This window comes from Bombina bombina, chromosome 11, assembly GCF_027579735.1.
Source record: "Bombina bombina isolate aBomBom1 chromosome 11, aBomBom1.pri, whole genome shotgun sequence".
NCBI lineage: Eukaryota > Metazoa > Chordata > Amphibia > Anura > Bombinatoridae > Bombina > Bombina bombina.
The window spans coordinates 157206567-157233592 of NC_069509.1; the positions used below are offsets into that span (position 1 = coordinate 157206567).

The window sequence follows — 27026 nt, forward strand, 5'->3', positions numbered from 1 at the left end:
TTGCACAGATCTCCTTGTGTTGCACTTTCACAAGATTAAATCTTGCTCTGAAAAGAGCTGAATGAGGCTTGTGGGCCTCCGCTTTCATTAGCACACAAGGTGCACGAATGCACAAATCTACTGCAAAGCACAGTTCTTTATTTCTGCATGAAAGCTAATATTAGACTTAAGGCATTACCAGCATACATGATCGTCTGTATAGGTCATGGGCACATCTTACTTGACACACAATGTATTTACCGATAATGTACTTTTTATAGTAATATGATTGACGTACAATGGAGCTGCTTCTATAGTCAAATCTGTCTTGCTCCATTACCCATAGTTATGTAGACGAACTCATAAACCGTGTTATTGTTTATATTACAGGTTCTCAGTCGAAACGAGCATTCAGGTCCTCAGGGTGTACAAGTTGCAATGCGCCGAGCAGGAAGCGGAGTTAATTTACAGACCACTGCCACACAAAAAGGAGGAAAGTAAGTTGTTGTATATAGAGTGGAATATTTATTTTTACAGTTGGGACCCGTTTTGTTAAAATGTGGGTGGACAAGGTTCCCAGACTTAGGGCGAGGCAGCATGCAATCTCAGAATTTAAAGGGATAGTCTAGTCAAATTTAAAGGGACACTGTACCCAATTTTTTTCTTTTGTAATTCAGAAAGAGCATGCAATTTTAAGCAACTTTCTAATTTACTCCTATTATCAATTTTTCTTCGTTCTCTTGCTATCATTATTTGAAAAAGAAGGCATCTAAGCTTTTTTTTTGGTTTTAGTACTCTGGACAGCACTTTATTGGTGGATGAATTTATCCACCAATCAGCAAGGACAACCCAGGTTGTTCACCAAAAATGGGCCGGCATCTAAACTTACATTCTTGCATTTCAAATAAAGATACCAAGTGAATGAAGAAAATTTGATAATAGGAGTAAATTAGAAAGTTGCTTAAAATTTCATGCTCTATCTGAATCACGAAAGAAAAATTTTGGGTACAGTGTCCCTTTAAGCTTTCATGATTCAGATAGAGCAGCAATTTTAACCAACTTTCTAGTTTACTCCTATTATCAAATTTTCTTTGTTCTCTTGATATCTTTATTTGAATGTAAGCTTAGGAGCCAGCCCATTTTTTGTTCAGAACTTGGGTAGCTTTTGCTGATTGGTGGCTACATTCTTGCTTTTTCAAATAAAGATAAGAGAATGAGAAATCATTGATAATAGAAGTAAATTAGAAAGTTGTTTAAAATGTCATGCTCTATCTGAATCATGAAAGTTTAATTTTGACTTGATCATTCCTTTAATATTACTCAAGCGATTGCCCCTTCTGGTTGAGCAAGAGCAGGACTTGTCAATCACACTGGGCTAATGAGTCCAGGATGCTTTAAAGGGACATGAAACCCAAAATTTTTCTTTCACAATTCAGATAGAGCACACCATTTTAAACAACTTTCTAACTTCTTTTATGATGTTTTCTTTGTTCGCTCTGTATCTTTTGTTGAAAAACAGGTATGTAAGCTCAGGGGTGTGTATATGCATTATATGGCAGCAGTTTTGCGAGAATGTTATCCATTTGCAAGAGCATTAGATGGCAGCGCTATTTCCTGCCATGTTGTGCACCAGACACCTACCTAGGTTAGGTATCGCTTCAACAAAGAATACCATGGGAACAAAGCAAAATTTGATAATAGAAGTAAATTGGAAGGTCTCTGAAGCAGCACCCGTAGCTTCATTAATGAAAGGCATTGGGGTTTAAAGTACAATATTTCTGCTTACCATGAGACTGTGCCTTATTTTTGCTCATATATGATCCCTGCTTGTAGCTTATCATTGGTGCCTTTTGCTTATTCCTAGGTTTGCCTTTTACAAGGTCCTTCCAGGGGATTATGAAATTGTTGCATCTCATCCGATGTGGACTCTAAAAGAGGTAAATGTGCACTTCATTCAAAGTGGATGCTTCCATATTTTAATGCTTGTTTTAACTAAATTTTCATTATATCTCTTTTATAAAAGGGGTGAGAGTCCACAAGCCATTACTCCTGGGAAATACCTCTCCTGACCACTATGAGGAGGCAAAGAGCCCTTAAAACCCCCTCCCACCTTACTGGAAACTAGTCTGACCTTTGCCTCAACAGGAGGAAGGTGAAGAAAGAAGATTGCTATATTTCCTGATATTCAGAGTTTTGTTCAGGCTTTACTCAGAATTAATCCAGTGTTTAAATCAATTGCTCCTCCTTGGAGCCTTAACTTGGTTCTAAATGTTTTGCAGGTTCCAACTTTTGAACCTATGCATAATTTGGATATTCAGCTTTTGTCCTGGAAGGTTTTGCTTCTTTTGGCCATTTCTTCTGCTAGAAGTGTTTTCAAATTTGTCTTCTCTTTTTTTTTTTTGTGAGCCTCCTTATCTTGTTTTTCATCATAAGACAGTTTTGGGGATTAAGTTTCCTGAGGAGTCTCGTGGACTCCCACCACCTTTATGAAATAAAATATAGTTTATGCTTACTTGATAAATTAATTTCTATCATGGTGGTGAGAGTCCACAAGCCATTATTCCTGGGAAATACCTCTCCTGACCACTAGGAAGAGGCAAAGATTCCCAAAACTCCAAGAGCCCTTCAAAACCTTACTGGAAACTAGTCTTACGTATAGCCAAGCAAGGAGACGAAGGATAGAAAATAATAAGATCAAACAAAAATGGAGTGGGGGGGGGGGGGCGTGAAGCGGTGAACATTTAACTGCAGCTAGAAATAAATACATTACAAAAATAGTTAAAATTCCATGAAAAATGGGTGGGGTCTTGTGGACTCACCACTATGAAAGAGAAATTAATCAAGTAAGCATAAACTATAATTTTTCCAGGTATTGTATCCTAGAATAAGTCTACATTATGAGACAGTTCTGCTAATAGAATGAACTTCATACATCTGTTAACATAAATCTCCTTAATTATATAGTTTGTCTATTATTATTATTTATTGAAATAAATATAAATTCTATTTTGGGTAGAGAAGTATTTCTTAGTCATTGGTCTCCGCACCACTACTTATCCATAACCCTCTAATCAGATGTTCCCAGGTGGAACATAAGAAATAGGTTAAAAATATGGAAGATGACCCATAAAAACAGGCATTCACAGAGTTAGGTTGATCAAATTAAAGGAATAGTCTAGTCAAAATGAAACTTTCATGATTCAGACAGAGCAAGTAATTTTAAGCAACTTTCTAATTTGCTTCTATTATTAATTTTTCTTTGTTCACTTGGTATCTTTATTTGAAAAGAATGTAAGCTTAGGAGCCGGACCATTTTTGGTTCAGCACCTGGGTAGCGCTTGCTGATTGGTGTCTAAATGTAGCCCCCTGTAAGCAAGTGCTACCCAGGGTGCTGAACCAAAAATGGGCCGGCTCCTAAGCTTACATTCTTGCTTTTTCAAATAGATGCCAAGAGAACAAAGAAAAATTGATAATAGGAGTAAATTAGAAAGTTGCTTAAAATTGCTGCGCTATCTGAATCATGAACGTTTAATTAGACTATTCCTTTAATGACCAGACCATTTTTTAATTTTCTTACCGTTAAGGACCAGGGCTATTTTTACATTTCTGCTGTGTTTGTGTTTAGCTGTAATTTTCCTCTTACTCATTTACTGTACCCACACATATTATATACCGTTTTTTTCTCACCATTAAATGGACTTTCTAAAGATACCATTATTTTCAACATATCTTATAATTTACTATACGTTTTTTTTTATTTTTATAAAATATGAGGAAAAAATGGAAAGAAAAACACACTTTTGCTAACTTTGACCACCAAAATCTGTTACACATCTACAACCACCAAAAAACACCCATGCTAAATAGTTTCTAAATTTTGTCCTGAGTTTAGAAATACCCAATGTTTACATGTTCTTTGCTTTTATTGCAAGTTATAGGGCAATATGTACAAGTAGCACTTTGCTATTTTCAATTTTTTTTTTCTTCAAAATTAGCGCTAGTTACATTGTAACCCTGATATCTGTCAGGAATCCCTGAATAGCCCTTGACATGTATATATTTGTATTTAGTAGACAACCCAAAGTATTGATCTAGGCCCATTTTGTATATTTCATCACCATTTCACAGCCAAATGCGATCAAATAAAAAAATCCTTAACTTTTTCACAATTTTTGGTTTCTCACTGAAATGATTTACAAACGGCTTGAGCAATTATGGCACAAATGGTTGTAAATGCTTCTCTGGGATCCCCTTTGTTCAGAAATAGCATACATATATGGCTTTGGCATTGCTTTTTGGTATTTAAAAGGCCGCTAAATACTGCTGCGCACCACACTTGTATTATGCCCAGAAGTGAAGAGGTTAATTAGTCAACTTGAAGGGTTAATTTTAGCTTTAGTGTAGAGATCAGCCTCCCACCTGACACATCCCACCCCCTGATCCCTCCCTGACCCCTCTCAAACAGCTCTCTTTCCTCCCCCACCCCCCAAAGGTCACCCCTATCTTAAGTACTGGCAGAAAGTCTGCCAGTATAAAAATAAGAGGATTTTTTAAATATATTTTCTGCAGGGTGTAGTATCCCCCCTTACCTCCAAAAACCTCCCCCCCCAAACAGCTCCCTAACACTCCCCCCTTTACCTATTAGCCGCCATGTTAGGCACTCTCAGCTATCTGCCAGTACCCATTTTGCTATAATTTTTGGCTTTTTTTATATATATTTTATAAAAATAACCTTTTTTTCCTGTAGTTTAGCTGCCCCTCCCGCCCTCCTCCCGCACCCCTCCCGCCTCCTCGTCCTTGGTTGTTAACGACCGTTTGTTGTTGGATGTGCCTGGCACGTCCTTGGTCGTTAAGGGGTTAAAGGAAATCAAAATAAAGATATAGTTTAATAGTGTCTAAAAGTACATTGAAAATGAGGTAGTTGGTCATATATATATATATATATATATATATATATATATATATATATATATATATATATATATATTTATGTGTGTGTGTATATATATATATATATATATTTGTGTGTGTATATATACAGTATATGTAAAATAACATAAATCATATGTGAATATACTGTGACATTTGCTCTTTTTTAATAGTTTGTTTTCATATTCGAATGAGGCGTTTATGATATTACACATCTGTCTTCCTTGATCACTAACATAGTTTGACCCTTTTTTCAGGCGACCACCATGGTACAAGTGATCAGTTCCAATGCTCAAGCCTTAAACACGCTGATAGTTGCTGGTTATGATGTCTCAGGGTCCGTTCGCAGCGATGGAGAGCCAATGAAGGGCGTCATGTTTTTGCTTTTTTCTTCCTCAATTAAAAGCGAGGTAATGGATGCATATTAGTTTTAACCTTCTTTAACTCTATATAATCTTGTATTGTTGTTGATATTTTCTGACAGGTAATTTAGCAACAGCCCTCCTTATGGTTAAATGGACATTATTCCGATTTGTATGCCCAGCCCAAATCACAAATCACTCTTTTAAAGAAAACATAATTTTCTTAGCTGATTTAAAAAATATTGTTTACATTTTTTTTATTTATTATTTTGAGTTTGTCCGTTCATAAAAGTCTTCATTAGGGGGGGACCTATTTATGAGGGGACCTGATACAAGATCTATTGTGCCATTGCAGCACCTTCTTTTCTTTTTGTTTGTTAACAGAAAATGACCTAACACAATTTCAGGTTATAAAATGTATCTGAAGGTTTGTTTTCCCCAGCACAGAGAGCCAATTACCTTCCTGTTTTTACCCTGGTAGTTACAGCTGGAGCTAACATATTAATCGGCTATCATTATATTTAGTACTTCTGTATTTACTTTAACTTTTAAATATTCTACACAAGCAATGTACAATAAAATAAATCCCTCCTGTATATAATTGTATTTAATATGTAACTAAAAATATTTTATTGTATTAGAAATGCAATGCCATTGATTTAAAGGGACAGTGCACTGTAACATTTTCTTTCCTTTAATGTGTTCTCAATTATCCATATTCCCTGCTGAAGTGTAGTAAATTGTTTACCAATGGCTCCTTTACTTTTATTTTAGTATATACAATAGCTGATTTTGTCTGTGATATACTGAAATTAATACAGATGTACTGGCTATAGTAAATCTATATAAACATAGCCAGCAGAAGAAAATTCACTTTCACTGGGAGGTAGGAGAGATAAGTAATAACATTAATCTTCAATTGTATTCTCTAAGTATTGGGCTTTGGTTTACAGACAGAGATAATATATATATAATCTCTATATCTGCAATATACTTTTGTTATTTATTTTGTCCCCTTTTCCTGTAATTCCATTCAGAAATTGTGATCTTTTCAATTCCTGTTAGAAATGGAAGTGCAGAACACTGTTATATCCCACACAGCCATTGGCTGCACACTCTAGTGACCTATTTATAACTGTCCCTAATTGGTCACAGCAGAGAAGGTCACCTAAGTTACAACTTGGCAGCTCCCATTTGGTATACAGACAGAGATAATATAAAGAAGTGTGTGTACAGAAAGTGACAAAATACGTATATCTGATTTCCATGCAAGCCCAGCCAATTGTAATCGGTTGTGGTGTAAAAGAAACAGCTATTTCAGATACAAAAACTAGCCTAAAGGAGCAATTTCTAATACATTTTGTTTTATCTATTATGGTGCTGGTATAACAAGTCATTGGAAACACATTTTGCAGTACACTATTCCTTTAAAGGGACATTAAACACTTTAAGATGATAATATAAAATGATTATATATATATATATATATATCTGCAATATACTTTTGTTATTTATTTTGTCCCCTTTTCCTGTAATTCCATTCTGAAATTGTGAGCTTTTCAGTTCCTTTTAGAAATGGAAGTGCAGAACTCTGTTATATCACACACAGCCATTGGCTGCACACTCTAGTGACCTATTTATAACTGTTCCTAATAGGCCACAGCAGAGAAGGTAACCTAAGTTACAACATGGCAGCTCCCATTGTTTTATAGACACTAAAACTTTACACTTGTTTTGTCACTATTTAAACAGCTAATGAAACTTTAAAAAATACATCTACATGTTATTCTCAGACTAATCTTGTCTTTAAATTCATCTTTCTATCTAGAAATTATTTGTGTTTCATGTCCCATTTTAAGCTTCGATTATTATATTATACAGATATATATATATATATATATATATATATATATATATATATATATATATATATATATATATATATATATATATATATATATATATATATATATATATATATATATATATATATATATATATATATATATATATATATATACAGACAGAAACACTCTTTTGAGGTATGAAAGTTTCCATCCGGAGACAGTGTTCAATTCTATCCCAAGAAGTCAGTTACTACGATCTAAAAGGATAGTGAGTGATCAGGACAGATTGCCCTCTAGGCTACAATCTATGGGTAAGAAGTTTATTGAAAGAGGTTATCCTCAGGAGATTATAAATAAAAGTATCATGGATCTTGATAAAAGTAAAGCCAAACCTAAAACCAGAAATGATGTAAATAGATTGGTGCTCACTATGGAATATAGTCAGCGAAGCCAACATATTTTTAAAGCAGTAAGAAAACACTGGCATCTATTAACTAAATTTAATCCTGAGGTTGAGTCTTTCAAATTACCACCAATGCCATCCTATAGACGGGTGAGAAATCTAAGGGATAATCTAGTCAGAGCAGATGTGGGGACAACTAAACAATCTGAAATTAACTATTTGACTACTCCCAATAAAGGATGTTATCCTTGTCTGCACTGTGCACAATGTAATTCAGTTATTAGAGGTAAATATTTGGCCCAAAATGACAAACGTAAACAGTATACCATCAATGGTCTATACACTTGTCAAACCAATTATGTAATCTATCTACTCAAATGTCCATGTGGCCTCTGTTATATCGGAGAGACCACCCAAGCCGCCAGGGATAGGTTTAGTCAGCATAAGGCATCAATTAAATCTAAAGATATGTCTCTGCCAGTATCTGCACATTTCACCCAAATGGGACACACTGTTAGTCAGTTGCGCTTCCAAGTAATCGACCATATCCCCACACACAGAAGAGGGGGTAACAGAGAACTTAAACTAAAACAAAAAGAAGTTTGGTGGATCAAGAAATTGAATACATTGTACCCTTATGGTCTGAATAGGGACTACGACCTGTATTTGTTTTTATAAATTTTGATAGGGTGTTATTCAATATGGTACCACTAGAGGCCACTAATAGAAAAAGTAATATGTATATTATCTTGCCTGGATAGGCATGGGTTAATTCAATTAAGAATGTGAGCTGAAATCTGATTGGTCATACCACCCTTTTTAAATGTGTGTTTTACTGTGTTTTAACTATGCATGATTAAGGACCATGTAGGTCCGAAACGTCGCTGTTTTATTGTTGTGATATCTCCAATAAAGAAATAATTCACCTTTAAGAAAATTGATGCAGTGGTGCTGTTACTTTCTACATATGGACTATATATATATATATGCAGCCACCAATCAGCAGCTAGAACCTAGGTTCTCTGCTGCTCCTGTACTTGCCTAGATAAACCTTTCAGCAAAGCATAACAAGAGAAGGAAGCAAATTAAATAATAGAAGTAAATTGGAAAGTTGTTTAAAATGGTATTATTGATATGAATCATGAAAGAAAAATTTGTGGGTTTCATGTCCCTTTAAATTGCATCATACAAGCCACTGCAGACTCTGAGCCAGCATCGTGTTTAAAGGGACATAAAGCCCCAATTTTGTCTTTCATAATTCAGATAGAACATGCAAGTTTAAATATCTTTTCAATTTCAGTCTATTATAAAAATGTGCTTTGTTCTCTTTGTATCCTTTGTTGAAGGAGAAACAATGCATTACTGGGAGCCAGCTGAACACATCAGGTGAGCCAGTGATGAGTCATATATGTGCAACCAGCCGCTAGCTCCCAGTAGTACATTGCTGCTCCTGAGCCTCCCTAGGTGTGCTTTTCAACAAAGGATACCCACTTAGATAACAAGTAAATTGTAAAGTTATTTCAAATTCGGAATCATTGAAGAAAAAAATTGGAATTCATGCCCCTTTAAATACTGGTGCGTGGGTCACATGCAGCATATGTGCGTTTGCCTCCGATACAGTGATAGCTTTTTGCACTTACAATTATATCACAAAAAGGCTTCAATTCAAAACTGAAATGCACCGATTGCCATTTAAATTTTGATCATTATGTCCCTTTAAGAGTTCTCAAAGAGTTTTATGTTTTCCTTTTCAGCACTTTAAGCCTAATGCTAAACTGTCACTGTTCAGTTTTTCTAGTGTATACAAAGCTTTCTCATTAATTTCTTTCTTATTGCAAATGAATCCCCCACAGGATATTTTGGGCTGCAATTTGTCACCAGTCGAAGGATTCCAGGGAAAAGATGAGTCCCTCTCATATCTGTGTCACATCACATCTGGCGACGATGGCTCATTTACCTTCCTGTCACTTCCTAGTGGGGATTACAGTGTGGTGAGTGAGGAGAATGTCTGCGTCGTCTGGTTTATCCGCAGCTTTTCATAGCGCTGTTCTCTGCAATTGTCTAATTAACCATCTGCCTCTTTTATCTGCTGTCAGACTGCTAAACTCCTTCTGGCTCAAATTAACCATAGAAAGCTTTGTTGGTTAAATCCACCAATACATTTACTGTGACTATTACGGACTACTACAGCTTTGTAATGAAATGTGTTTGTATTATAAGTCTTGTAACCGTCTCTGCATTGCAATCCATGAGAGATTCTGAATTCTAGCTTTCTCACCAGTTCTTAGAAAAATCTATCGTGGCAGATATTAAACGGCTACAGCTTTGGAATCAAGTCAACAATTCTTTTCAACACATTCAAATCCTTTTGTCCGTTTAGCTGACTATTTCACCTGAATGTTTTTTTTTTTTTTAAACCCCTTAATGACCGGACCATTTTTCAATTTTCTTACCCTTAATGACAATGGCTATTTTTACATTTCTGCAGTGTTTGTGTTTAGCTGTAATTTTCCTCTTACTCATTTACTGTACCCACACATATTATATACCGTTTTTCTCGCCATTAAATGGACTTTCTAAAGATACCATTATTTTCATCATATCTTATAATTTACTAAAAAAAAATGATAAAATATGAGGAAAAAATGGAAAAAACACACGTTATCTAACTTTGACCCCCAAAATCTGTTACACATCTACAACCACCAAAAAACACCCATGCTAAATAGCTTATAGATTTTGTCCTGAGTTTAGCAATACCCAATATTTACATGTTCTTTGCTTTTTTGGCAATTTATGGGGCAATAAATACAAGTAGCACTTTACTATTTCCAAACCACTTTTTTTCAAAATTAGCGCTAGTTACATTGGAACCCTGATATCTGTCAGGAATACCTGAATATCCCTTGACATGTATATATTTTGTTTTAGAAGACATCCCAAAGTATTGATCTAGGCCCATTTTGGTATATTTCATGCCACCATTTCACCTCCAAATGCGATAAAAAAAAAAAAAAAAAAAAAAAAAAAAAGTTTTTCACAAATTTTGTCACAAACTTTAGGTTTCCCACTGAAATTATTTACAAATAGCTTCTGCAATTATGGCACAAATGGTTGTAAATGCTTCTCTGGGATCCCCTTTTTCAGAAATAACAGACTTATATGGCTTTGTGGTTGCTTTTTGGTAATTAGAAGGCCGCTAAATGCCACTGCGCACTACACGTGTTTTATGCCCAGGAGTGAAGGGGTTAATTAGGGAGCTTGTAGGGAGCTTGTAGGGTTAATTTTAGCTTTAGTGTAGTGTAGTAGACAACCCCAAGTATTGATCTAGGCCCATTTTGGTATATTTTATGCCACCATTTCACCGCCAAATGCGAGCAAATTAAAAAAAAAACTTTACATTTTTCACAATTTTAGGTTTCTTACTGAAATTATTTACAAACGGCTTGTGCTATTATGGCAGAAATTGTTGTAAAAGCTTCTCTGGGATCCCCTTTGTTCAGAAATAGCAGACATATATGGCTTTGGCGTTGCTTTTTGGTAATTAGAAGGCCGCTAAATGCTGCTGCGCACCACACGTGAATTATGCCCAGCAGTGAAGGGGTTAAATTAGGTAGCTTGTAGGGAGCTTGCAGGGTTAATTTTAGAGATCAGCCTCCCACCTGACACATCCCACCCCCTGATCCCTCCCAAACAGCTCTCTTCCCTCCCCCATCCCACAACTGTTCCCGCCATCTTAAGTACTGGCAGAAAGTCTGCCAGTACTAAATAAGTTTTTTTTTTTTTTTTTTTTTTTTAAATAAAAATAATAAAATATTTTAGTTGTGATGGACCCCTGTCTTAGCACCGACCTCCCTGATCCCCCCCTCCAGCTCTCTAACCCTCTCCCCTACCTAATTACCGCCATCTTGGGTACTGGCAGCTCTCTCTATAGAAAAATATAAAGCTCAATAATTTTGGTTGAATGGTATGTTTCCCCCCCTCTGTTTAACATCCTTGTTCCCCAATAGCTGTTTCATAGAGAAACAAAAATCCCCGCTAATTGGATCTGAGAATTAAGACAAAAAATAAACTGTTGATCCCTGTTTCTGAAATTGCCTTAGTCTCTTATTAAAGTAAAATAAGTGTGCAAAATACCTGTGCATTGCAAACTCTGGGTTTATTTTATTTTGTGTACACTACTTACTTTAAACTGTTCTATAACTTATTCAAACTGTTTTTCACAGATACCTTTTTACAGAGGAGAACGAATTACATTTGATGTTGCTCCATCCAGAATGGACTTTACTGTGGAACACGACAGTGTCAAATTAGAGGTATATTAGAACTTGCTAATAAAATAAATTAATTAGTATGTGATCCGGGTATAGATTTAACAACAAATGGTAGAACACTTTTTTAATGACTGTGTTTAATTATCCAGAATGAATCTACATTGTGTTTTGTTAAGGTGATGGTGCATCCGAAAGTTTAAAAAAAACACTAGGATTTACTATTATTTTTAGTGATTGAAAATCCTAGTGTTTGTTAATTCTGTTAAAGGGACATTTAAAGACGATTTTCTTTTTATGCACCAGAAATTATTCACTAAAGGCACATGAAACCCAAAAATATTCTTTTATGATTCAGATAGAGAATACAATTGTAAAAAACTTTTTAATTTACTTCTATTATTTAATTTGTTTTATTCTCTTGGTATCATTTGGTGAAGGAGCTGCAATGCACTACTGGTTTTTAACTAAACACATGGGTGAGCCAATGACAATTGGTATATATATGAAGCCACCAATCAGTAGCTAGAACCTAGATTCTTTGCTGCTCCTGAGCTTTCATAGATACACATTTTAGCAAAGAATAACAAGAGAATAAAGCAAATTAAATAATAGAAGTAAATTGGAAAGTTGTTTAAAATCGTATTCTCTATCTCAATCATGAAAGAAAAAATTTGGGTTTCATGTCCCTTTAATTACAAAAGCTCTGCATGCATAATAAATAATTTAAATGCATTACAAACTGCCATTTTGCTAGAAAAAGTGTGGATTGTTTTGCAGGCCCTGGAGACACCTATTGAAAAGCCTCTTGAATGTTATCTTTCTTTTCTTTTTTAAATTTTTTTTTTAATTATTTTTTTTTTTTAAATTGCAGCCGATTTTCCATGTCATGGGTTTCTCGGTGACCGGGAGGGTTCTGAATGGACCGGACGGTGAAGGAGTGACTGATGCTCTGGTTACACTCAACAACCAGATAAAGGGTGAGCTGCCCCCCGTCTATGTTTCAGTTGCCACCTGTTTGTCTTGTAAACTTACATTTAATGTCTGATAATAATGTTTGAAGAATAAAAAAGCAAGACCTTTTGCTGCGTCCCATAACCTTTAAGATTCACCATTCTTTCTTACATCTTATCTTTATACGTCTTATAATTATTAAATTATAACCTTTTTTTTCGGTTTCTTAGTTCATAATGCTTTTTACTATTTCATTAATGCAATTACTGCTTTTCCGGGTGACTTGTTTTGCAGTTACAACTAATGCGGATGGATCTTTCCGTCTGGAAAACATGACGGCTGGTACATATACAATAGATGCGCAGAAGGATCACATATATTTTGACACTCTTACAGTAAAAATTGCACCAAACACGCCACAGCTTGCTGACATTATTGCAACAAGGTTAGAACATTTTTCTCTTTTCTGTAAGGAATGGAAGATTTAAAGTGGCTACTAAATGATAATGTACTGACATAAGTTATATTATTTTCTCTTTAAAACTCTTTCCATGATTTATGATTTACTCATAGGACTATTGGGACTTGTTCTGTTTTGACTTTCAAAAACTTCCTAACTGGTTGTTAACTCAATTTTTTACTTAAATAAAATTGTAAAAAAAAAGCTTATTCCACCCAAAATTTGAATCCACATGGATGCATTTCAGTTTTAAATAGAAGCATTTTTGTAATATACATGTATTAGCAAAACTGCTTCTAATAAGTTATAGCTGTTTCAAATGTGTATTTAAGTATGCCCCGTGCACCAGTATTTTAAACACAGCACTTGCTCACAGAGCGTAAGGTGCTTATACCATCTGGTAATGACTCAGTTTAATTGCTGACATGATACAAGCCCCACTGGCACTCTGTGCAGCTGTAGCATTTAAAATGCTGGTCTACTAAGAATATCTAGCTATGCTTCACATGCACGTGCAGAGAAAAAACATAATTTATGTAAGAACTTACCTGATTACCTTATTCATTTCTTTCATATTGGCAAGAGTCCATGAGCTAGTGACGTATGGGATATACAATCCTACCAGGAGGGGCAAAGTTTCCTAAACCTCAAAATGCCTTTAAATACACCCCTCATCACACCCACAATTCAGTTTAATGAATAGCCAAGTAGTGGGGTGATAGAAAAAAAGGAGTAAAAAGCATCAAAAAAGGAACTGGAAATATAATTGTGCTTTATACAAAAAAACATAACCACCATAAAAAGGGTGGGTCTCATGGACTCTTGTCAATATGAAAGAGATGAATTTATCAGGTAAGTTCTTACATAAATTATGTTTTCTTTCATGTAATTGACAAGAGTCCATGAGCTAGTGACGTATGGGATAGTAATACCCAAGATGTGGAACTCCACAGAAGAGTCACTAGAGAGGGAGGGATAAAATAAAAACAAGTTTTCTCTGTGAAAAAAATCACAAAAAGACAAAGGCGCCTCCTAGTGTAATACAGTTGGTGAAAGAGATTTGTTAGGTAATCAAAAAGGTACTCACAAGTGGAGCAGCACCCAATTGTGCTAAATCAAACAGACTGGGATCTCACAGTGTCCCAGCTCACTGACACTGCAAGGAAACTGGTTTCTCCAATGTCTTGCCGGACTGACAGAGCTCAGACTCTCACAAAGAGGTTTACATAAAACCAAATTTTATTAATAAAATAAAAATCTCAGTGTCTCATGACACTAGATATTAAAAGAACAAGCAACGCGTTTCTCAGACTGCTGTCTGTTTCATCAGGCTTCTATTGATACAATGAGAGTACTGGCTTAAATAAAAACATATGACCAATCCCAGTTCATTAACACCTGACACACCCAACCAGGTGTACTAAGACCTAATTGGTCTCAATATAACCACTGACATAATAAACAAAATAGAATAACAATCTCTAAACATCTAAAAACATTTTAAAAAATTAATCATGAGAATGAGTATATATACATACACACACATAAATACATATATATATATATATATATATATATATATATATATATATATATATATACATACACACATACACACATATATATATATATATATATATATACACATACACACACATATATACACATAAGGGTTAACATAATGAGTCTATCCAATCTTGTGAACAAGGTCTTATCATAGACATATATATTCCTTTAAAATAAAATTACTAAAACTTGACCCACATTACCTCTGTATTAAAACTGTAAAAACAAAAGTCAAAATAAAATGTTAATTTGTCAAAACGGAACCTATGTGCATTCTATGCTTAATTACAGATATGTATATAAATAGAAAGATATTAAGCAATGTGTGCATTATAATAATCTTATTTCCATTATTGCCTCTAATTATGACTTTTGACATATGTTTTTAAAAATACCTTTTTTCATTCAGATCAGCAATGTACAATTTGCTCTAAGTTTGTCTGATCCTAAGAGTGATTTACTTCCTGACACATGGTTTACTTCCTTATACATCATAAGTCACAGGGCCACTGAGGACCTATCATCAATTGTTAAGGGATGACCACAAAGCCAATCAGGGCTAGGCTAATACAGCCCACATGCATAGCATAGTTGTTATGTTTAGAAGGGGACAGCCTAATATGGGAAGAGTCCACAACCTGAGCCTACAAAAAAAATGTTAATTAATAAAAAATTGATTATACTATGTTCTTATTTATACAAATATGCGGCTGCTAGTGAGATACTATTAGACTCTTTTGTATAAATAAGAACATAGTATAATCAGGTTGTGGACTCTTCCCATATTAGGCTGTCCCCTTCTAAACATAACAACTATGCTATGCATGTGGGCTGTATTAGCCTAGCCCTGATTGGCTTTGTGGTCATCCCTTAACAATTGATGATAGGTCCTCAGTGGCCCTGTGACTTATGATGTATAAGGAAGTAAACCATGTGTCAGGAAGTAAATCACTCTTAGGATCAGACAAACTTAGAGCAAATTGTACATTGCTGATCTGAATGAAAAAAGGTATTTTTAAAAACATATGTCAAAAGTCATAATTAGAGGCAATAATGGAAATAAGATTATTATAATGCACACATTGCTTAATATCTTTCTATTTATATACATATCTGTAATTAAGCATAGAATGCACATAGGTTCCGTTTTGACAAATTAACATTTTATTTTGACTTTTGTTTTTACAGTTTTAATACAGAGGTAATGTGGGTCAAGTTTTAGTAATTTTATTTTAAAGGAATATATATGTCTATGATAAGACCTTGTTCACAAGATTGGATAGACTCATTATGTTAACCCTTATGTGTATATATGTGTGTGTGTATATATGTGTGTGTATATATATATATATATATATATATATATATATGTGTGTGTGTATATATATATATATATATATATATATATATGTATTTATGTGTGTGTATGTATATATACTCATTCTCATGATTAATTTTTTAAAATGTTTTTAGATGTTTAGAGATTGTTATTCTATTTTGTTTATTATGTCAGTGGTTATATTGAGACCAATTAGGTCTTAGTACACCTGGTTGGGTGTGTCAGGTGTTAATGAACTGGGATTGGTCATATGTTTTTATTTAAGCCAGTACTCTCATTGTATCAATAGAAGCCTGATGAAACAGACAGCAGCCTGAGAAACGCGTTGCTTGTTCTTTTAATATCTAGTGTCATGAGACACTGAGATTTTTATTTTATTAATAAAATTTGGTTTTATGTAAACCTCTTTGTGAGAGTCTGAGCTCTGTCAGTCCGGCAAGACATTGGAGAAACCAGTTTCCTTGCAGTGTCAGTGAGCTGGGACACTGTGAGATCCCAGTCTGTTTGATTTAGCACAATTGGGTGCTGCTCCACTTGTGAGTACCTTTTTGATTACCTAACAAATCTCTTTCACCAACTGTATTACACTAGGAGGCGCCTTTGTCTTTTTGTGATTTTTTTCACAGAGAAAACTTGCTCTTAGATCCTGATTTCCCTGACAAAGCAGCTGACTCCAGTCATCATCTGTGTTCCTGATCATTGATCATCCTGGTATTTGATCACATTCATCATTTGGGACTATTCCCACCCCAATTGGGACATTTATCATCTATATAACATTGCAGAAGAAGACAGCATTTCCAGATAAGAACCTTTCAGGAATTTCTTATTACTGTATTTGCTATTATTTGTGTTGTATCCTATGTTTCTCATAGTCCCATATTTATAAGAATTGTTTCTTTTTTGTTTACATTATTCTGTATAGTATATTTTATTATAGTTATTATATGTAATATCTTGTTCTCTTCTCTCTTAGCCTATTTACATAATAATCATATAAGGTCCTGTGCGCCCCCTAGTAGTAACACACCCTTAGTGTTACTGATTGTTTCTTTTTATAAAATAAAAACAGCCATTTTCCGCTGAAAAAATTCAATCCACAACCAAAAAAATAAGTTTTCTCATAATTCAAAAGAAAAAACTTAAAACATAAGCAGAGGAATCAAACTGAAACAGCTGCCTGAAGAACGTTTCTACCAAAAACTGCTTCTGAAGAAGCAAATACATCAAAACAGTAGAATTTAGTAAATGTATGCAAAGAAGACCAAGTCGTTGCTTTGCAAATCTGATCAAGCTTCATTCTTAAAAGCCCACAAAGTGGAGACTGATCTAGTAGAATGAGCTGTGATTCTCTGAGGTGGGGCCTGACCCGACTCCAAATAAGCCTTATGAATCAAAAGCTTTAACCAAGATGCCAAGGAAATGGCAGAAGCTTTCTGACCTTTCCTAGAACCAGAAAAGACAACAAATAGATTAGAAGTATTCCTGAAATATTTAGTAGCTTCAACATAATATTTCAAAGCTCTTACAACATCCAGAGAATGTAAGGATCTCTCCAAAGAATTCTTAGGATTAGGACACAAAGAGGGAACAGCAATTTCCCTATTAATGTTGTTGGAATTCACAACTTAAGTTAAAAATTTAAATGAAGTCTGGCAAAACTGCCTTATCTTGATGAAAAATCAGAAATGGTGACTCACAAGAGAGAGCAGATAATTCAGAAACTCTTCTAGCAGAAGAGATAGCCAAAAGGAACAACATGCATAGGCTCAAAAGTAGGAGCCTGTAAAGCCTTCAAAACCAAATTAAGACTCCAAGGAGAAGATTGATTTAATGACGGGCTTGATACGGACCAAAGCCTGTACAAAACGGTGAATATCAGGAATCTTGGCAATCTTTCTGTGAAATAAAACAGAAAGAACAGAGATTTGTCCCTACAAGGAACTTGCAAACAAACCTTAATCCAAACCATCCTGAAGAAACTGTAAAATTCCGGGAATTCTAAAAGAATGGCAAGAAAATTTATGAGAAGAACACCATGAAATATAAGTCTTCCAAACTCGAAAATAAATCTTCCTAGAAACAGATTTACGAGCCTGTAACATAGTATCAATCACTGAGTCAGAGAAACCTCTATGACTAAGCACTAAGCGTTCAATTTCCATACCTTCAAATTTAATGATTTGGGATCCTGATGGAAAAACAGTCCTTGAGACAGAAGGTCTGGTCTTAAGGGAAGTGGCCAAGGTTGACAACTGGACAACGTCCGCATAGCAGAACCTGTGGGGCCATGCTGGTGTTACCAGGAACACAAATGAATGTTCCATGATGATCTTGGAGATCAGTCTTTGAAGAAGAACTAGAGGCGGGAAGATATAAGCAGGTTGGTAAAACCAAGGAACTGCTAACACATCCACCGACTCCACCTGAGGATCCCTGGACCTGGACAAACCTGGGAAGTTTTTTTGTTTAGATGGGAAGCCATCAGATCTATTTCTGGAAGACACATCTGTATGGAGCGACCACCCCCCGGATGTAAAGTCTGATGGCTGAGATAATACGCGTCCCAATTGTCTATACCTGGGATATGTACTGCAGAAATTAGACAAGAGGTGGATTCCGCCCTAAGCAAGTATCCAAGATACTTCTTTCATAGCTAAGGGACTGTGAGTCCCCACCCTGATGATTGACATATGCCACAGTTGTGACATTGTCTGTCTGAAAACAAATAAATGGTTCTCTCTTCAACAGAGGCCAAACCTGACGAACCCTGAAAATAGCACGGAGTTCTAAAATATTGATTGGTAACCTGGCCTCTTGAGATTTCCAAACCCCTTGTGCTGTCAGAGATCCACAGACAGCTCCCCAACCTGAAAGACTTGCATCTGTTGTGATTACAGTCCAGGTTGGATGAACAAAAGAAGCCCCTTGAATTATATGTTGGGGATCTAACCACCAAGTCAGAGAAAGTTGAACATTGGGATTTAAGGATATTAATTGTGATATTTTTGTATGATCCCTGCACCATTGATTCAGCATACAAGCTGGAGAGGTCTCATATGAAAACGAGCAAAGGGGATCGCGTCCGATGCTGCAGTCATGATACCTAAAACCTCCATGCACATAGCCACTGAAGGTTTTGACAGACTGAAACCAATTTCATTAGTCTCTTTTCTGTTAGAGACAGAGTCATGGATACTTAATCTATCTGGAAACCTAAAAAGGTGACCCTTGTCTGTGGAATCAAGGCACTTTTTGGTAAATTGATCCTCCAACCATGTCTTTGAAGAAACAACACTAGTTGATTTGTGTGAGATTCGGCAAAATGTAAAGACTGAGCTAGTACCAAGATATCGTCCAAATAAGGAAACACCGCAATACCCTGTTCTCTGATTACAGAGAGTAGGGCACCGAGAACTTTTGAAAAAATTCTTGGAGCTGTTGCTAGGCCAAATGGAAGAGCGACAAATTGGTAATGCTTGTCTAGAAAACAGAATCTCAGAAACCGATAGTGGTCTGGATGAATTGGAATATGAAGATATGCATCCAGTAAGTCTATCGTGGACATATAATGACCTTGCTGAACAAAAGGCAGAATAGTCCTTATAGTCACCATTTTGAAAGTTGGCACTCTTATAAAACGGTTCAAAATGTTCAGATCAAGAACTGGCCTGAATGAATTTTCTTTCTTTGGGACAATGAATAGATTTGAATAAAACCCCAGACCCTGTTCCTGAAACAGAATTGGTATAATTACCACTGAAAGCTCTAGATCTGAAATACACTCCAGAAAAGCCTGAGCCTTCACTGGATTTGCTGGAACACGTGAGAGAAAAAATCTTTTCACATGAGGTCTTACTCTGAATCCTATTCAATACCCTTGAGAGACAGTGTTCGGAATCCATTGGTTTTGGACAGAATCAGCCCAAATGTTTTGGAAAATTTTTAATCTGCCCCCCCCCCATCAGCTGAGCTGGAATGAGAGGCCGCACCTTCATGCAGACTTGGGGGCTGGCTTTGGTTTCTTGAAAGGCTTAGATTTATTCCAACTTGAAGAGGTTTTCTAGTTGGAACCAGATTCTTTGGGGGTAGGATTAGCTTGCTATTTCTTATTCTGTTGAAAAGAATGAAAACGATTAGAAGCTTTAGATTTACCCTTAGATCTTTTATCCTGAGGTAAAAAAACAAACACAATTTCCCTTCCCCCCAGTAACAGTTGAAATAATTGAATCCAACTGAGAACCAAATAAATTGTTACCTTGGAAAGAAAGAGATAGTAATCTAGACTTAGATACCATGACAGCATTCCAATATTTGAGCCACAAAGCTCTTCTAGCTAAAATAGCTAAAGACATAGATTTAACATCAATTTTGATGATATCAAAAATGGCATCACAGATAACATGATTAGCATGTTGAAGCAAGCGAACAATGCTATACAAATCAGGATCTGTTTCTTGTTGCGCTAAACTTTCCAACCTATAGTTGATGCAGCTGCAACATCAGCCATAGAAATGGCAAGCCTGAGAAGATAGCCAGAATATAAATAAGCTTTCCTTAGATAAGATTCAAGATTCCTATCTAAAGGGTCCTTAAAGGAAGTACTATCTTCCATAGGGTTAGTAGTACGTTTGGCAAGAGTAGAGAGAGCCCCATAATCTTTGGGGACTTTTTCCTAAAACTCCAATCTAATTGCTGGCAAAGGATACAACTTTTTAAACCTAGCAGAAGAAATAAAAGAAGTACCAGGCTTATTCCATTCCTTAGAAATCATATCAGAAATAGCATCAGGAACTTGAAAAACCTCTGGCATAACCACAGGAGGTTTATAAACCGAATTTAAACATTTACTAGTTTTAATATCAAGAGGACTAGTTTCCTCAATATCCAAAATAATCAACACCTCTTTTAACAAGGAACGAATATACTCCATCTTAAAGAGATAAGTAGATTTGTCAGTGTCAATATCTGAGGTAGGATCTTCTGAATCAGATAGATCCTCATCAGAGGAGGATAAATCAGTATGTTTTCGGTCATTTGAAATTTCATCAACTTTATGAGAATTTTTAAAAGACCTTTTACGTTTATTAGAAGGAAAAATAGCAAACAAAGCCTTCTGAATCGCATCAGCAATAAAATCTTTTATATTCACAGGGATATAATGTACATTAAATGCTGAAGGAACAACAGGCACTAGTACTGATGGATACATTCTCTGCATGTAAAAGCTTACAACTGTTACATACTACTGCTGGAGATATAATCTCCGCTAATTTACAACAGATACACTTATCTTTGGTAGAACTGTTATCAGGCAGCATGGTTCCAACAGTGGTTTCTGAGACGGGATCAGATTGAGATATCTTGCAAATGTAAGGGAAAAAACAAAATATAAAGCAAAATTATCAATTTCCTTATATGGCAGTTTCAGCAATGGGGAAAAAATGCAAACAGCATAGCCCTCTGAGCATAGAAAGAGGCATATAGGAAGTGGGGATTAAATAATTAAATTAATTGGCTCCAAGTATGATGTGCAATGCAAAATGAAAATTTTTTGGCGCTAACAACATCCTGAAATGACGCAACTCGCGTCATGGCAGACGCAACCTTGTGCAAGGAACCAGGCGTCAACTAAGATGCCGGAAATTGCGAATTTGCGTCACCAAACGTACTTTCACGCCAAAAAATTCTCGCGCCAAGAATGACGCAATAAATATTTGCATTTTGCAGCCTCGCGAGCCTAATTTTTTTGAATAAAACAGTCAATTTCAGAGAAAAGACTAAACCCAAGGTAAGAAAAAATAACATCCTAAATATGTTTTCCCAATTTTGAAACTGATAGTCTGCAAAAGGAAATATACATAAACCTGACTCATGGCAAATATAAGAACAATACATATATTTAGAACTTTACATTAATACATAAAGTGCCAAACCATAGCTGAGGTGTCTTAAGTAATGAAAACATACTTACCGAAAGACACCCATCCACATATAGCAGATAGCCAAACCAGTACTAAAACAGTTATCAGTAGAGGTAATGGAATATGAGAGTATATCGTCAATTTAAAAAAGGGAGGTAGGAGATGAATCTCTACGACCGATAACAGAGAACCTATGAAAAGCTTTCCCGCAAGGAAAACGATAAAATTCAATAGGTGATACTCCCTTCACTTCCCTCTGACATTCACTGTACTTCTGAGAAGTGCATGTCGCAGAAGAAAATCAAGCACAAACTTACTTCACCACCTCCATAGGGAGGCAAAGTTTGTAAAACTGAGTTGTGGGTGTGGTGAGGGGTGTATTTATAGGCATTTTGAGGTTTGGGAAACTTTGCCCCTCCTGGTAGGATTGTACATCCCATACATCACTAGCTCATGGACTCTTGCCAATTACATAAAAGAAATGTTAACACTAAAACAGTGATACCTTTTACTAGAAGCATTTTTGCCAATACATGTATATTACAAATCTGTTTCTATTCAAAGATGTAATTTATCTATCTGCATTTATATTTTGACCTAAATATACCTTTAACTCTTCCTAGACAGCTGGGGGGGGGGGCATCCTTTTAAACTTTGTACATTTTACAAAGATTACGTGTAAAAAATATCCCCCTCCCTAGTGATTTCTTTTGTTCACTGTGTATTAGCCTTGATATGATTTTGAACATGGACAAGAATGCCCTTTATTCGAAGAGACATTGCATTTGCCTTTCTTATTGTGTATTCATTATTAACACCTTGAATGCCAGCGAATGTGGCAACATATTACTCTGTCGTCTCAAATAGCTAACAAGATCATCTACTCTGTATCCAATGTTGTTATTTCTATTTACAGATTTAGTGTATGCGGAGACATTTCTATAACGCATTTCCCAGAGTCAATGAAGCAGATAGGTAGATATAAAATTACTCTAACACCCCAAGAGAAGGAAAGAACTTCATCTATTATCACAGAATCCGACGCTCAAGGAACGTTTTGCTTCCAAGCTAGAAAGGGATCCTACAACATCCAAGTAAGAAATGTGGTGCACCTGTTTGTGTAAAACAACAAACATTTTTTGATATTTTAATGATAACAAGTAATAAGTAAAATATATATAAACAAAATCTGAAATGGCAAAATAAATATGGATGTTTTTTTTCTTTAAGGGTAGTGTCTGATTTGGCCGTTACAGCTTCAGTTCAGATGTTTAAAAACAATAAAACTCTAAAGGCTTTTACTATGGAAACAGGCAGTTTGCGAAGACTGTTGGGATTAGCATATAGGGAATTTGAAAACTACTCTTACTTTGCTAATATATTCATGTAGTTTAAAGGGCCATTAATTAGTTTTAGTATGTAATTTAAAGACTAACGACCTTGCAGTACTGTGTGTTTAACCCTGGTAAATTTGTTAAACACACAGTAGAAATACTGTATGGGACTTGCGGTGCACTGCTGGTCCCGAGCGGAAAATGACGCTGATGTAATCAGCAACGCTAGTTATACATCTGAGTTTTGCGATTAGCACTGCTGATTGGAACAGCAGTGAGTTACACTCTGGACCTTCAGTGCACTGCAAGCCCATAGCAATTATTAAAGGGACATGAAAGTCAAAATGTAACCTTTGCAATTTAGGTACAGCACGTTATTTTAAGAGACTTTTCAATATACTTATATATTATTAAATTTACTTGATTCTCTTGGTATCTTTTACTGAAAAGCATATCTAGGTAGGCTCAGGAGCAGCAATGCACTGCTGGTAGTTGGCTTGTGATTGGTGGCTGCACACATGCCTCTTGTGATTGGTTCACCGAATGTGTTCAGCTAAGTACCAGTGATGCAATGCTGCTCTAGAGCTGACTTTACCTATGTGTTTTAACTCCTTTGCAGGGGTTAACCTTACAGCTATATGGAAGCAATGGTGTAATAAGGTGCTCTGGCAGAGTATTTTCTTCTTTGCATTTTTATTTTCAATTAATCATTTTTTGTATTTTACTTTTATGCTGTACTGGATTAGTTTGATTAGAGTTTAACCATCAACAAAGTTGGGGTAATTTACATTTTAGCTAATAGTCAGTTTATGTCAATACACTTTGATTTGAACCTGCCCTACAATCATCAACTTCCACTAAAGTTTCCGAATGTTCATGTGCAAAGTGCTGGAGCCGTGCTTTAGCGTAGAATGCTGGGTACCCATAACCTCTCTCTTTAGAGCCCATATCTTGTTTAGGTTTAAACCTCTCACATGTAACATTGCCTGCTCTTCTAGGTTAGTATCTCAGATGCTGAAGCAAAAGCTGGACTTGCACTGAAGCCTACTCTATACCCTGTGATTGTTATGGATAGACCAGTTATGGATGTCTCTTTTTCTCAGTTCATGGCTTCTGTTTCTGGCAAAGTATCCTGTTTAGGTGAGCATGTATTTATGTCTAGTATGTAGCTGTTTAGTCTTACAGTAAATGATTTGCAGATATAAACCCATTTTATTTTGCAATGTTTGGATTTAATAAAGTTTTTTTAAAAAGAAAATAAGCAGTGATTTGTATATTGAGTGGCCTCCTTTTGGATACTGTGGCTCTAATAAACCATGTTATGTTATTACAAATTGTGCGAGCTTTGTTAATGTTCCAGATTCCTGTGGTGATCTGACTGTGACGTTACAATCTACAAGCCGACAACGTGAGAAGCGCAGTGTACAGGTATCCGGGAAGACAGAAACTGTTACTTTTGGTTTTGATCATGTCTTACCTGGAAAATACAAAGGTAATGGGCATTTTACCTACTATCTCTGAATTTAAATGCGGCAACCATTTAAACATGTTAAAATATTTATTGTATTAAAGGGTTAGTGTTTTAAATTGATGGTGAAATTAGCCAAATTATGTTTCTGCACAATTATATTGCACATAATGGACACAATTAACTTAAAGGGTCAGTAAATATTTAATTGTTGCCCTTATAAGTAGTGTGTGCCTTAGAGATTGTCTTCAAATTAAATGACATTTTTTGCTGTTGCAACACATATTTATTTTACTTTTTAAGACTACACCTATTATTGTTCCGTAAGTTGTTGTTTTTTGTTTTATTTTTTAAATTCTCATATTCTTCAGTGGCCAATTCAGCCAAAGAGAAGGCTGTAGCCCTACACTTTGCGCACTCCTATCTGTCTGGCTACCTGAAGCAAATCGGCTGCACGTGCTCCCAGCAGTCAGGAGTACGGAATAGAGACATGAACAGTAGCCTTGTAGGTGGCTGTACCATCTACTGCTGAAGAATAAAAATGTGTTGGCTTGGGGGAAGGCCGGGGGAGCCTTTTACAAATCTTGCCAGTTCTTTCTTGATGTTGACCATTTGTATGGCACAAAAGTAAAAAATAAAATAAACTTTTATTTTTTATTTTTTCCTTTTAAAAGGTCTCTCCTGCTTCACCAGTTCCTGTGTTTTTCTTTGGAGCCGATTCACTACAGCTCACTCCTCTTTCCATTCTCTACTGAATCCGCCATATGGGATAACACAGCAATTGTTGATGCTGGCGAGGCCACTTTGTGAAAGTAGCAGCGCATGAAAGTGTCTGTGACAAAAATAAGGAAACTGGCGTCCCTCCAGCTTCACAGCTTCGCCAGGTTTTATGTTTAATGTTGCTGATTCATAAGAGGAAAAAGGGACGAGTGAGCTTTAGTGAATGTGTTGCTTAGAATAACACACAGAGACTGGCATGACTAGTGATGCTGGATAGACCTCTTAATAAATTCTACCCACTAGCTAAAAAGGATATGCCCCGCAGCTGTTTTAGGACAATGACAAGCTGTGAGCTGAAACAATTGCTGTCTGTAGTTGCATCTTTACGGTATCTGCTATGAGGATACTTTTTTAGCAATGGGGATGTTTCCTTTAGAGTTGAAAATTGTTGATCCAATTGTATAATATGATTTTGCTAAAGAAAAATATATATCTATAAAAATAAATATAAACACTTGCTACTAAATAAGGCACATTTTGTTTTGCTATAGATTGTTGGCCTCTTTGGCAGTCAAAGGGTAAAATACTTTATTTTTGCTGCACTTGTTACACAGTTACATAAGTAACAGAAGAAGTAAACAGCTGAGTTAAAGGGACAGTCTAGACCCATCATTTTGATTACTTATCGTTACACACCAGAGAAGCATCCTGCAACTGGTCCCACATTTATAAGGTTATAAAACTACATGAAACATTTAAACATTCATCGCTTGTTAGGATCTGGAAATGGCTCCAAGCTCCGCGAATCTATTGCGTGTATATTTTGCTATGTTATGTTTCTCCAATCACGATTGACTCTTAAATAAGGTTTCCTACTCGCACATGCTAATTTGTGCATGTGCAATTTGAAATAGCTAACTGAAACATATTAAATGTGCACTGCTAAACTGGTATACAAGAAAAGAGCTAACTGGACAAGAAGAAAGCTGCAGGCAGAGCATGGCGGCCATTGTCGTCTGCTAACAAACAATGATTATTTAAAAGTCTCTTGTACTTACAAGCTTATAGATATGGAACCCGTTGCAAGATGCATATCCGGTATGTAACAATAAGTGTTGGGTCTAGATTGTCTCTTTAATGAGTTTATGTAATAGTCATTGAGTTTCTTTATACATTAATTTGTCTGCAAAAGTCCAGCAATTCCCAGCTATAATAATGATCAGAGGTTCTTTTACATGTTGATGATGAAACTGTTGTATTATAGAGAAATGACGATTATATCTATCATTTATCTATATTAGTTATGTGTTCCAAATGTCTAGATATTTGAAATAATTTATTGAATTGTAGTACTGTAATACATATTAAAGAGACAGGAAAGTCAAAATGAAACCTTCATTTAACAGATAAAGTATTTAATTTGAATAGACTTTTCAATTTGTTTTTATGAACTTTACCAATTTTGTGTTC

At 35.6% G+C, this 27026-nt stretch overlaps 1 protein-coding gene across 1 annotated transcript in view; it reads left to right on the top strand.

Annotated features, from left to right (window-relative positions):
* Window positions 1-27026, top strand: part of LOC128642240 (nodal modulator 3) — a 122944-nt gene that overhangs the window by 9886 nt on the left and 86032 nt on the right. The window contains exons 5-14 of the mRNA XM_053694938.1: window positions 370-476; window positions 1844-1916; window positions 5166-5318; window positions 9374-9511; window positions 11747-11836; window positions 12666-12771; window positions 13040-13190; window positions 22951-23128; window positions 24367-24508; window positions 24729-24860. Coding sequence (XP_053550913.1) covers window positions 370-476; window positions 1844-1916; window positions 5166-5318; window positions 9374-9511; window positions 11747-11836; window positions 12666-12771; window positions 13040-13190; window positions 22951-23128; window positions 24367-24508; window positions 24729-24860 — 1270 coding nt within the window. The remainder of the gene's footprint in view (window positions 1-369; window positions 477-1843; window positions 1917-5165; window positions 5319-9373; window positions 9512-11746; window positions 11837-12665; window positions 12772-13039; window positions 13191-22950; window positions 23129-24366; window positions 24509-24728; window positions 24861-27026) is intronic.